This window comes from Ochotona curzoniae, unplaced genomic scaffold (assembly GCF_017591425.1).
Source record: "Ochotona curzoniae isolate NIBS_2020 unplaced genomic scaffold, NIBS_Ocur_1.0 contig_4105, whole genome shotgun sequence".
Lineage (NCBI taxonomy): Eukaryota > Metazoa > Chordata > Mammalia > Lagomorpha > Ochotonidae > Ochotona > Ochotona curzoniae.
The window spans coordinates 6,071,851-6,084,615 of record NW_024466129.1 but is presented as its reverse complement, the minus strand read 5'-3'; the positions used below and the strand labels follow the sequence as shown (position 1 = coordinate 6,084,615).

At 43.4% G+C, this 12,765-nt stretch overlaps 1 protein-coding gene across 7 annotated transcripts in view; it reads left to right on the top strand.

Moving 5' to 3' along the window:
- ABL2 (ABL proto-oncogene 2, non-receptor tyrosine kinase) overlaps positions 1-12,765 on the top strand; it is a 98,144-nt gene that overhangs the window by 60,708 nt on the left and 24,671 nt on the right. For 2 of the 7 annotated variants that reach the window (XM_040984328.1, XM_040984325.1), the window contains exons 1-2: positions 6,677-7,366; positions 12,507-12,569. The exons of 2 other annotated variants lie outside the window; for them this stretch is intronic. In XM_040984328.1, the coding sequence (XP_040840262.1) occupies positions 7,009-7,366; positions 12,507-12,569 (421 nt within the window). In that variant the 5' untranslated portion in view covers positions 6,677-7,008. Of the gene's footprint in view, positions 1-6,676; positions 7,367-12,506; positions 12,570-12,765 lie in introns of those variants that run through there. 3 more of the 7 variants (XM_040984330.1, XM_040984326.1, XM_040984329.1) reach the window with 2 other exon arrangements.

The following is a 12,765-nucleotide window of genomic DNA, read 5'->3' as shown; positions in this document are numbered from 1 at the left end:
GGAAGTGGAAAACTTTTCTGAACGTTCTCTCACGGAAGGCATTTTAGGTAGCTGTAAAAAGATTTTCATGGGTGGATGGGGCTGGTGCATGGGATCCCCAAAGGATATCCCCAGACTGCCTGCGGGGACGGGTGGTGCTGGTGAACCGCAGCACGCTGGCCGAGTTTGGATCTGAATTTAGGGCAAGAGGGAAATCACTGCAGACTGTAGAAGAGCCAATACCCGTGCCCAGACTTCCTCTGCTCCTGCGTTGCTTCCTTCCTGAGCACGTGTGAAACACGCTGGATAGTGGCTTGAGCAAGTGTTGGTTATTAGCCAGCTTAGAGTCCCGCACTTCGTGGTGTGGCTTGCGTTAACCATGCCCTTTGCCTTTGCTTATATACACTCGTTTTTGCTTAGAAAGAATGTGCTCTTCCTTTCTCTGTGACACAAGATTTCAGACCCAGAGAAGGTTGATATGCTTGATTATGTAATCAGAGAGGGTGCCTGCTCTTCCAGGAGTGAGTGAGTACTGTGTGTGCCTTTGTGTGTGATTTGAAGAGGCGCATAGCAGGTGTTCTCTCAGTGCTGTAAGCACTTAGATTCTTACAATGGTTTGTGGTCCTCCAAAGCTGGGGGCTATCCCAAAAATCTTACCCGTATAGAAATTAATTTCTTGTTTAGGGAGAAAGTGAATTAAATTATGACAAATCTAATTTATTTAAATGAATTACAAATGTTGAATGATTTTTTATTTTTGATTGACAAAGTGTGTCTGTGGGCTATGGTTTGACATTTCAGCATGTGTATATAGTAAAATGATGAACACATCAGAGTAACTGGCTTACTATCACTGCTAGCATTTATAATTTCTTTGTATTGGGAACTTTCAAAATTCTGTACAACGGATTTTGAAGTCTCAGAGATAGTGGAATCATTGGTTACATTCTCCTCCAAACAAAATGCAAAACACAAACAAACCAGGGAAGTTCGCTGTTGTCAACTGTAGTCACCGTGCTGTGCTGTGAGGCGTTAGAAGTGATTCTTGCTGTTTGGCTGCCCTGCTGCACCTGCTTAGCATCCATCGCTCCGTCCTTCAAACCCTCCTCAGGCTCTAGGAACACTGCTCTGTACTTCCTGAGGTCAGCTGTTTAGCTTCCACGTGTAAGTGGGCACATGTGATATTTTTCTTTCTTTGCCTGGCTTCACTAGTTTTCATTCTCCATAGAGTTGTGATTATGGAAGGTGGGTGGAGTGGTGGGCATTTGGCCTTGGGGTGCCTGCTTCCCCTGTTTGAGTTGGGAGTCATGACTCTGTGTCCAGTTCTAGAGACGTGGCGGGTGATGGTCCTTGCCAGCTGTGGAAGACTTGCATTGGGATTCCAGACTTTGGCTGCAGTCTGACCTGGCCTAGTTGTTACAAGCATTTGGGGGAGTGAACCAGTAGATGGATGATCTGTTTGTCTCAAGTTCTGGCTCTCTGCCTTTCAAATATATAAAAATAAGTGCTTTTTAAAAAATTTAAATTTTTTAAGAAAAAAAAAGTTTAAGTGGTATGAAATGATGCTCTCTTGTTGTCGCAAGAAGTCACATACTTGCTTTTTTAAATGAATCATTGTTGTTCCTCGTCAGTCTTTTTCGTTACTGCAATGAAACTGGGTATTTTCTAGAGAAGAGCTTTCCTTTAGCTCATGGCTCTGAGGTACACACAGCGTGGTGCTGGCTGTTACCTGGCTCTGTTGATGTCCTTGTGGAGGGTGACATCACGATTTTGGGAACTTCTGCAAGAGGAGGAAATCACATATGGCAAGGTAGGAAGAGGCCAGTAATCCCCCCGTTATCCACTGAGGACCAGCTCCCCAGCTTCCCAGCACCCAGCAAACTGCATGCAAGTGGTAGGACCACTGTACTGACAGGAGTGTGATTCCCCCACCCCATCAAAATCACTGTCGTTGTGCGTTCCCCAAACCCTGATGTTAGTAGAGGTTTTATTTTTGGGAAATATTACTGGATTTGGGGAAACCCAACGTAATGCTTTTGAGAGTCATCCAAGTTACTGTATTTATCAGTAAGTTGTTTAATAAGGTCAATAGTTTCTTCATTTTTATTGGCACGTAATATTCAATTATATGAATGTAGCACAATTTATTCCTCTTTTGAATAACATTTAGGTTGTTTTCAATTTAAAATTTGAATAATTATTTGAGGAGCTGCTATGAACACGTTGTAGGATTTTGGGTGAGCAGATGTTTTAATTTTTGTAGGATAATTATTTGTGAATGAGATTGCAGGGTCGTACAGTGACTGCGCTGCTTCCCATTCACACAGCGGTGGATGAGGAGCACAGTTGGTCCACATCCTGATTAGCACTTGATTATGTTAGCACGTTTGTGTCAGTCACTGTAGAGTGTGAGTGGTATTTTTAAAAGGTGACTATTTTTGTTTGTTTGTTTTAATTTCTATTTAAAGACAGAGAAATAGACATGGACAGACAGAGATCTTCCAGGCGCTGGGTAATACTTTCAGTGCTGTCAGTGCTGGGGCAGGCTGGGCCAGACTGGAGCTGGGGGTTGGGAACTCGCTGAGGATTCCCTAGGTGGTATCAGACCCAGCTGCCTGAGCCTACGCTGCTGCCTCCAGGGGGTACAGCACGAAACTGGATGTGAGCATCTCAGCCGCGAGTCCCAAGCCTCCGCCCAGTATCCCGTGAAACTGATCTACCTTGCTTTTGACTGTGTTTCTTTGTTTAGGTTTCATACTGGTTGATGTGAGGATTTACGTATACATAGGGAACTTTTCATGTGCTGCTCGGTTTCACTGATACACTTCTCCAAGTGAAACGTAGAAATCTATCAGCGTTCTCCTGGCTTTTCATTTTGATGTTTCAGCTGTTACATGTAATATGGCCTTTACAGTTGGTTTTATAGATTTTGCTTTCACTCATCAGATATGTACTAACAACAACAACAACAAAAAACCCTCGAGAATAGTCTGTTGTGTTTACCCAGAACTTGACTATTTTTGTAGCTTCTCCTTTATTCTAAATGTTCCAAAATTTTCTTGTCTCATTTCTGTTCTGTCTGGAGAACAGAGCAGCTCTCCTGTCAACAGTCTTACCTTTAACAGGCAGTGTCTGCCTTTAGAAAGGATACAGTTTAGGAGTGATTTTTGTTTTTCCTCTTCTCAGCATTTTATTTATTTATTTGGCTACTTTCTAGTCTGATTTCAAATTAGAAATCTGCAGTGATTAAAGTAATTTTTCTCCTGTAAGTATGATCCTCTGAATGCTCTCATCCACAGCCAGAGTGTAACAACATCCATCAGAACATAAGGGACCACAGGCCAAGGTCTTCCCTGAGCTTCAGACATGTATTTTAAAGTACTGAATTTTGGGTCCTGGCGTGATAGTGTAGTGGTTAAGTTCCTCGCCTTACACACGTTGGGATCCCATATGGTCACTGGTTCTAATCCCGGCGGCCTCGCTTCCCATCATGCTTGTGGCCTGGGAAAGCAGTCGAGGATGGTCCAAAGCCTTGGGAGCCTGCACCTGCATGGGAGACCTGGAAGAGCTCCTGGCTCCTGGCTTCAGATTGCCTCAGCTCCAGCTGTTGTGGTCACTTGGGGAGTGAACCATCGGACAGAAGATCTTCCTCTTTGTCTCTCCTCCTCTCTGTATATCCGCCTTTCTAATAAAAATAAATAAATAAATCTTTAAAAAAATTTTTTTAGAAATACTTAATTTTGTCTCCCAACTTTGCTTGCCCATGAAACTTAAGATACACTCCCACTGTTTCTAGCTGAATTTCATGGCCAGCTATTCCCTAACAGCCATTCTTTATTTTCTCTGTCTCTTAAGGTATATTCACGTAGTCTGCTAGCCCTTTGCAATTCCATCTCTCAACTGTATCGGTAGGTTCTTCCTCTTTGCATTGTCTCCATTGCTACCATCCTTTTCCAAAGCTACATGATGCCATTTCAGAATTATATTTTTCTAATTTTTCCATATGTAGTATATTTTTTCACACAGCAGTGATCCTTCTGTCTCTCTCTCTCTTTCTTTTTGAAGTTTTATTTGCAAAGCAGAGTGACAGGAAGGGAGAGAGATCCATCTACTGATTCAGTCCCTGGCTGAGCTGACGCTAGCTGCCAGGAAACCTCCGTCTGGCTTCCTGTGTGGGTCATAGGAATCAGGCACTTGGGCTGTCACCTCCGTCCCCCAGGAGGTTAGCAGGGAGCTAGGTATGAAGCCTGGTGGCCAGGACTTGAACCGGGGCCTCAGATATGGCATGTTGACATCGTTGGCGGCCGCTTGCCTGCTGCCCCACAATGCCAGCCCCGGTCGTGATCTTTATAAAATGAACGTGAGACTAGTGACTTTCTGCTTAAATCAGCTTACTGTGTTTTCTTTGTAGTTAGAATAGAATTCTAAATCCTGATCTGGACAGCTCTCTCTCTTGCATTTTTTCTTGTTTCTCTTCTGACTTCCTCAACAATAGTCGCACTTTTCGAGTCTTCTGTGTACCAGATTCTTTGTTCCCACTTTTGTCTGTTTGCACTTGACACATCTCTGCTCTCACTTCCATTGGCTTAGAGCTTTCCATTGCTTCGGGCCTTTTATAGATATCACTTTCATTAAAATGCCTCAGTCTGTTACAAAAGAGTTTTACAAAAAGTGATAAAATTACTCTTACCTCTCTTGATTCTTTTTTTAAAAGTTCTTTTTAAAAATAAAGATGATATTCCTATTGATACTGTGTTCATTATTTTAATTAATAAGTGTTGTTATGGGGCTGACTTGTGGTATAAAGAGTTAAGTTACTGTTTGCGAGGCTGGCATCACAGATGGGGTGCCAGCTCGGTCCAGCTACTCTGCTTCTAATCCAGCCGCTTCTTATGTGTAAAGCAGTGGAGATGGCTCACATGCTTGGGGACCTGTCACCCGAGTGGGAGACCAGGGATGAATCCCTGATTCTTGGCTTGCTGTCCCTGGTTCTGGGCTGCTCCCGTTCTGGCTGATGAGGCCAATCTGGGCTGACCCAGGAGGCTGAAGGCCTTTCTTCCTTATTCCTTCTTGCTCTGCTTTTTAGGTATATAAATACATTTTGAAAAGAAACAGCTATTGTTAAAATATCTCAATGTAATTCTTTCAAATAAAGTTAAATAATAATAAATACAGACCACTTAAACAGAAGGTCTTTGGAGATCTCTTTAACTTTTTATTATGATCAAATACACAGAGCACCAACTTCACCATTATAACATTTTTAGGTCTACAATCTATAGCATTAAGTATGTAGTCACAATGTTGTACAATCATCAATTGCAGAACTAAGTTTCTAGTACTAGAAAATTCTACGTATTTCATGTAAGTGGAATTATTCTATTTGTTTATTTCACTTATTTTCAAGGTCTTTCTATGTTGTAATATGTGAGTATATCAAAGCTTCCTTCCTTTTAATGCCTGAGAATATTACATTCCATGTTTCTACTACATTCCAGTTATTTCTCTTTTTACAGTTATGTGAGAGCAATTAAATATAATTATTGGCCATTTAGATTTATTGATTAAACAGTGACTCTTAGGATATAGAATCTGCATGTGGATGTAGTACGAGGTGTGGAGATCCTTTCCCAGAAAATACTTTGTGATTCAGAGAAGGAGAAATTCAACTTGGCATTGGAGATTGAGTCATTAAATGAGGTAACTTTTAGTCATTCACCTAATTTTTCTTATACTGTTGATGGTACTGGTTTTATGTTTAAGGAATGTGTAAACTTTGTCTCTTAATTGATAAAAAAAATCATCCACACCAAAGTCATTCTTTTTCTAATAAGAATTAAAATTATAATTTTATATTTCAACTTTATTGAAGACTGTTTTCATTCTACTGTCCTTAATTTAATCCTGTTAGTTCTTTTTTTTTTTTTTTTTTAAAGATTTATTTTTATTATTTTTTCATTGGAAAGGCGGATATACAGAGAGGAGAGACAGAGAGGAAGATCTTCCGTCCGATGATTCACTCCCCAAGTGAGCGCAACGGGCCGATACTATGCCGATCCGAAGCCAGGAGCCTCTTCCGGGTCTCCCACGCGGGTGCAGGGTCCCAAAGCTTTGGGCTGTCCTCGACTGCTTTCCCAGGCCACAGGCAGGGAGCTGGAAGGGAAGCGGGGCTGCCGGGATTAGAACCGGCGCCCATATGGGATCCCGGGCGTGCAAGGCGAGGACCTTTAACCACTTGCGCCACCGCGCCGGGCCCAATCCTGTTAGTTCTTACTGACCTCAAACAGTGGCTGGTAAAAAGCTTCATCAGTATTTACTGACTCAGTGAATAGTCTCAGCTTTATGGCTACAAACACTTGTGCCATTTTGTTTTTTAGGTTACACCACCAAGAGCCTTCATTTTTTGTAATTTTACTAGTTTAACTCATGAAGTATCTTTGTTACAGGTTTATACTGTTACTTTTATTTAGATTTATTTGAGAAGCAGGTGGAACAGCCTGCAGTGAGGGGGCCCGGGTGGACGGAAGCTGTGGCCCTGGAACTCCAGTCAGGGCACCTGCCTGAGCCAGCAGCACTGCTGCCAGTGGGGTTAGCCCGCAGCGGGGCTCAGGGCCCTCCTGTCTGAGAGGTGGGCGTCAGGACAGCTAGGCTCAACACCTTCCCAGAGGCTTTTGATTTCAGAAGTTTCTGTGATTGTGCTGGGTTCTGAAATTTTATGATTAAGCTATGGTGCCAAAATATTAATGAAAGAAGTTATTTCCTGGCTTCTGTCTGTGCCTGTGAATCAGATGGTAACTGTTGCTCTGCCTTTGGTTTTGTGGTTTGTTGAATTTGTTTAGGTGATGTAAAAGATGACGCTGTGCTGGGCGTTTTCCTCTGTTCTAGTGACTGTTTTGTTGTATACAGGTCTTCTCCAAGGAAACTTTCTCCATAGTCACCTCGTCATCTGCTTGGGAATCGGTCTCCTTTCTGTACTGATCCTTAAATAGTCTTGTTTAAGCTGTTGTTGGTGTGATTATTTTTTTTTACATGTATTTAAAACGTGTGTCCAGAGCTTTGGAAGTAACTCGGCTCAGTCTTTTGCCGTCACTACACTTGCCCTTAGGTTGGTCTCCACCCACTCTGGGAGTGGTGAGTGCTCACCCTCTCATTGGTCCCCTCTGGCCGCAGCGCGTGAGTAAATGCCACCTGCATGTGCTGTTGCCTCTCAGACAGTGGAGTGCTCGGCTTCCTTCTCACATACAACAGCTTAACCTTTGTGCTTCTGGCGGAGGGATGGTGCTCGGGACAGTTCTGCTTCCACCGAATCCTTACGGCAGAGAGCAGGATGCAGCACCGTGCTGCCTGTGCAGCGGAGCCTCGGAAGCGGGGCTCCCCGGCGGAGCAGGTACGGCTCGCAGGGCGCAGCAGTTCAGGGGAAAGGGCTGACCACCATAGATCAAGTGTGAAAGGCGACCTCAAAAATTCATCTTGTCGGATGTTGTTGTTATTTTTGGTCACTGGAGGCTTATATGCTTTGTTTCTGGCGTTTTGTAGAAAAGTCTCAATAAATACTTACCAAACTGAGGAAAGTATATGTGAGTAACGGTGTCTGGGGTTAAGCTTTTCACAGTAATCAACGTACATCCATCTTAAGCTGTATTGAGAACTACAGGCTAGTTTAGCCAACCACTTTATACAGTTTTTAAAAGGTGAAAAGTTATAGATATCTCGAGGAATATACAGCTGAATAAAATGGCATTTTGGCAAGATAAAAGTTTATGAAATACTTGAAAATGCCTGAAGTGTAAATCTTTTCTTTTCTTCAGCTACTATATGATGAACTTCTAATCAGACTGACAAATTCTTGAATGATTAGCTGGCAGAAAGTGTTTTCATTCTATTCTGATCGACTATGTTAACATAAAGTTAAAAATAAAAATAAAATAAAAAATGAAGGTGCTTTTAATAAAATGAAACATTAACTTCAGGAATTATCTCAGAATTTGAAATTAACTTATTATCTTGGACTTGTTTAGTATTAATAATTGGTTGTGTAAGCTGCTATATCTGTTCTGCTTTTTCTGTTTTATCCTGCAAATGTCAGAGTAATGCTATCTTTTATAGTCGTCCTGATGGGTGTCTGCTACCCAGGTCCTTTCAAGAAGTAAAAGCACAGTATTTTCTAGTCTTGAACCTGTGGCCGACCTCTGTGACAACAATTCATGGAAGATTAGTTAACTTGCTATCTCAGTTACCTAATATATAATAGTCGCTTCATCGTGTTCAAAAATAAAACATTCCCAGCCTACACTTGCGGGATTCGGGCGGGTGCAGCACATCTGAGTCATCCCGTCTGTCTTTGACAAGGAAAGCGGCCTAGACTGGACTCACTGGGTAACACGGGAACATTTACTTGCTATTCCCATGGGCTTTTGTCTAATTTTATGTTTGTTTTTATTTCTTGGCTTGGTCTTTTCCATTTAGTTCTTTAACTCTTTATGAGTCAATACTTGTTCATTTTTGGCCTCATAAAAATGTTAGGGTTTTTTTTTTTTTTCTTTTGAAAAAGTTTTCTTTTTGTTAGTGCTGCCGGGTAGGATGGCGTGTAAGTGGATATCCTGTGCAGACAGATCGTACAGGAAACTGACCCTTAGCCCTGTGAGAACACAAGGTTGAGTGGGAAGAAAGCTGGAAGGAAGGAAGTTGAAATCTCTTGACTTCATCAACAAGACGGTAAAATCAGGAATGGGAGTTGGGGACAAAAGATTTTCAGGTTATGATTCCGTTAATACTTTAGTCTCAAAAATTATTTTTGTCCCATTTTTATTTCTTTGTGTATATTTGAGAAATAGATAACACTGTTTGGCCTAAAAGTGTCTTTTAAACTCCCATACAGTTATTCTCTATATCTGATCCTATTTTCATCAAGTGCCATGGTTTTTTAAGCAGTTGCCTTGTTTTTAGCAGTCCTGTGTTGGGACAGGAGTTCTTTCCAGTACAGTTGAACACTTTATCAATATGTCCTTGCATACTGAGTCATGAGTAAGAATTCTTGTCCTTTTGAAGTGTTTGTTCAGTTTCGACCTTGCCTGCTCCCACAGTTTTGCTTTAACTTCTGCCTCACAGCACCCACTGTGAGTGTGGCAGTCTGATCTTTGATGAGAACCTCGGCAGTATCAGCACCAATCTGGTACCACTGTGTTGTGAACCAATCAGGCTACAATCCTGATCTTCCGAAAACATACATTTTATGTACTACACATGAACAGGATACAAGTATACAATATATTTGGGAATAAGAGCTTTGGAGATACATAAATCAAGAAAGGGGAAATGAGGGTGTTGTGAGGAATGGATGTATTTTTAAATAAGCTGATCATGTTGGGTGGCCAGGCTTGGCACAGATTTCTGTCTACACACAGGAAGGAATCTAAAGGCAAGCCAGGGAGCAAGGTTTACATGCTGTGAAAGTAGCCATTCTGGAGGGAGTGCTGGGCAACCTAGGAGAAAGAGCTGTGAGCACCAGGGTCCCTTCTGTTCTGTACTTCTGTCTGGAGGTGTAGGAGGTACTGTCAGGGACAGACCTTCATAGGATAATCAGAGAGCTGGAGTTTGGCACAAGGCTTGAGTACTAACCATTTCCTTGACCATTTTTGGAAATCTCAGAAGTGTCCTTGCATAAGGTGCATCATGGGAGTGGGAATGCCAGCCATGGTTATTTCATTATAACAACATTACAATGAACTGAAGGACATCCCAGGGACACAGCTTGATGCTGCGTTACAGCAGCTTTCTAGCAGGCACTGATTCTAGTTGCAGAATTGTGATTTCTGCTACATGGAAGGGGAAGGAATTGATGATGCATATGTGGAAGGGAGGCTTGGCTGGTGCAACTGGGTACTCTGTGGCCGGCCTTCACAGGAACCAGTCATGGAGCTGTCCTGTGGTCAGCTGGGGCTGCTCTGAAGGCTGTGTGGGGCAGTGCTGTCAAACTTGAGCTCTGCTCATGTAGAGAATGCCAAACGGAGAGGGATTTATTGGAGTGAAATTCCATGAGTTGTAGCTTCCATGTACAAGCAAAAGCCAGGAAGCCAAGAAGCCAATGGCCAAAATGAGGCTAGGAGAGGAGGAGTGGATGAATTATGCAGAGCAGATTCTGAAGGGCCTGGAAGGATTTCAGGATTTTGATGGGCACTGTAAAATACGAAGCATCACAGTATTTCAAACAAGGGAGCAACACAGTCTGGATAACAAACCATAGGGAGCAGATATGGAGAACTGAAATCAGTGGTCAAGTAAAACAAGCTAGGTGGAATATAATGGGAAATGGGAGGGTTCTATATAGATTATTTTTTTATTTTTATTTGCCTTCAGAGAGAGGGAGAGAGAACACTCTCACTGGGTTACTCTGTAGATGCTAAACATCTGGGTCTAGGTTAGGCCAAGGCTGAGACAACAGTCTAGGATCCCAGGTGGGTGGCAGGAACTTAATTATTTGAAGGGTTGCTGCTGCCTGCCAGGGCCTGCATTGGAGGGGGGAAGGCAGGAGCCAGGAGCCAGACCCAGATATCAGACTCAGGTACTTGATGTGGGATGCTTTAACTGATAGGCTAAATGTCCACCCCTGATTAGGGTTGTGAAGGCAGTGCCAACAGGATTTCTGAGTAGAGTGACTGGCTATATAAATGCACGAACAGAGTCATGATTGAATCCAGTTTTTTTTTAAAGATTTATTTTATTTTCATTGGAAAGGCGGATATATAGAGAGGAGAGACAGAGAGGAAGATCTTCCATCCGATGATTCACTCCCCAAGTGAGCGCAATGGCCGATGCTATGCCGGTCCGAAGCCAGGAGCCTCTTCCGGGTCTCCCACGCGGGTGCAGGTTCCCAAAGCTTTGGGCCGTCCTCGACTGCTTTCCCAGGCCACAGGCAGGGAGCTGGAAGGGAAGCGGGGCTGCCGGGATTAGAACCGGCGCCCATATGGGATCCCGGGCGTGCAAGGCGGGGACGTTAACCACTTGCGCCACTGTGCCGGGCCCGAATCCAATTTTTTTTTTTTAAAGATTTATTTTTATTGGGAAGGCAGATTTGCAGAGAAAAGGAGAGACAAAAATCTTCCATCTGCTAGTTCACTCCTCAAGTGGCTACAGTGGCTGGAGCTAATCTGATCCGAAGCCAGGAACCAGAACTTCCTCTGGGTCTCCCATGTAGGTGAAGGGTCCGTTCTGCATTGCTTTCCCAGGCCACAAGCAGGGAGCTGGATGGGAAGTGGAGCAGCTGGGATTAGAATCAGTGCCCATAGGGGATCCTCGCACATGCAAGGGGAGACCGTCAGCCACTAAGCTGTGCTGGGCTCTGAATCTAACTTTTTTTTTTAAGATTTATTTATTTAGAAGGATTGAGGTCTTCTAGCCACTCAGAATACCACAGTGGCTGGGGCTGGACCAAGCCAGAGGCAGGAGCTGGGCACTCCAACCAGGTCTCTTAGGAGGGTGGCAAGGACCCGAGCATTGGGGTGATCTTCCACTGCTCTTCCAGGCACGGCAGCAGAAGGCTGAATGGAATTGGAGTGGCTAGGACTTGAACTTTATGTGCATGTGGGTTGCGGTGATGCCACAGGTAGTGGCTTAACCTGTTGAGTCACAACACCAGCTCAAAGTCTTTCCATTTTAGTAAAGGATGGGCAGTTTGTAGCCTATCGGACATTTGCAAGTTTAGATAATTTTTTCATTAGGATGAGTTCATTTTTTTTTTTTTTCAAAATGAAGAGTGACAGAGGTGGAAGAAATGTGGTCAAAAAAGCTAAACCAATTCTAAAGCTGTTAGAATTACAGATTTTACCCACAACAAGAATTTCTGCTTCTATCATGTGAACAGTAAAAAGTCAATCTTTAAATATTTCATTAATGTGATTTTTCAAGACTAAGATTGGGCCCAGTGTGATAGCTCAACTGGTTAATCCTCTACCTCTAGGTGCCAGGATCCCAAACGGGCATCAGTTTGTGTCCCAGGAAAGCAGAGGAGGATGCCCCCCGCAAAAAAAAATAAGATTATATCATTGTTTGTTGGCATGTATTATCATATATTCATTTAGCTAACAGTTGAATACATATTATGTGACTCAACAGAACAAAATCTCATAAACTTCTTACTCCCAAGGAGCACATTCTACACTTTCAGAAGCAGCTCCAGTAAGTGGCTGTCACTATAGAGACAAGGATGGAGGATCAGCATCGTGAGCGGTCTGCTGGGGAGGGCACAGTGGGGCCAGGCAGGGGACGGCTCCCAGGGGAGCTGAGTGCTGCAGGATGTGAACAGTGGTGGATTGAGACCACGAGCACCCACCTCAGAGGACTGAGCTGTGTGAACCAAGGTCTGAAGGTTGGAAGCTGCATGGACAGTGGCCAAGTTTGCAATTGGAGGGGTGGGCTGGGCCCAGACCCCATCATAGAAGGCCTTAGCATCGTGCTAAGGAGATTTAAGTGTGTTGATGAACTGTTGAAGAGGCTTAAGAGTGACATGGTCAAATTTTTGTCTTACATAGATCACTTTGCCAGCTGTGTGGAGGATGGATTTGAGGGAGACAAGACTGGAGGCAGTAGTCCAGGTGAGAGATGTTGGGGTTCTGCACTAAGTAAGGCCCTGGCAGTGGAGATGGAGAAGAGGGAGTGGGCATGAGATGAAATACAATCACAGATGCTCTTCTTCTCTCTGCCTCTCTCTGTGTCAACTAGAATGATGAATGCCTAAATCAGGGCCAACTCATTCTGTGACCTCCTCGCTGCCTGCTTTGTTGTGTTTCA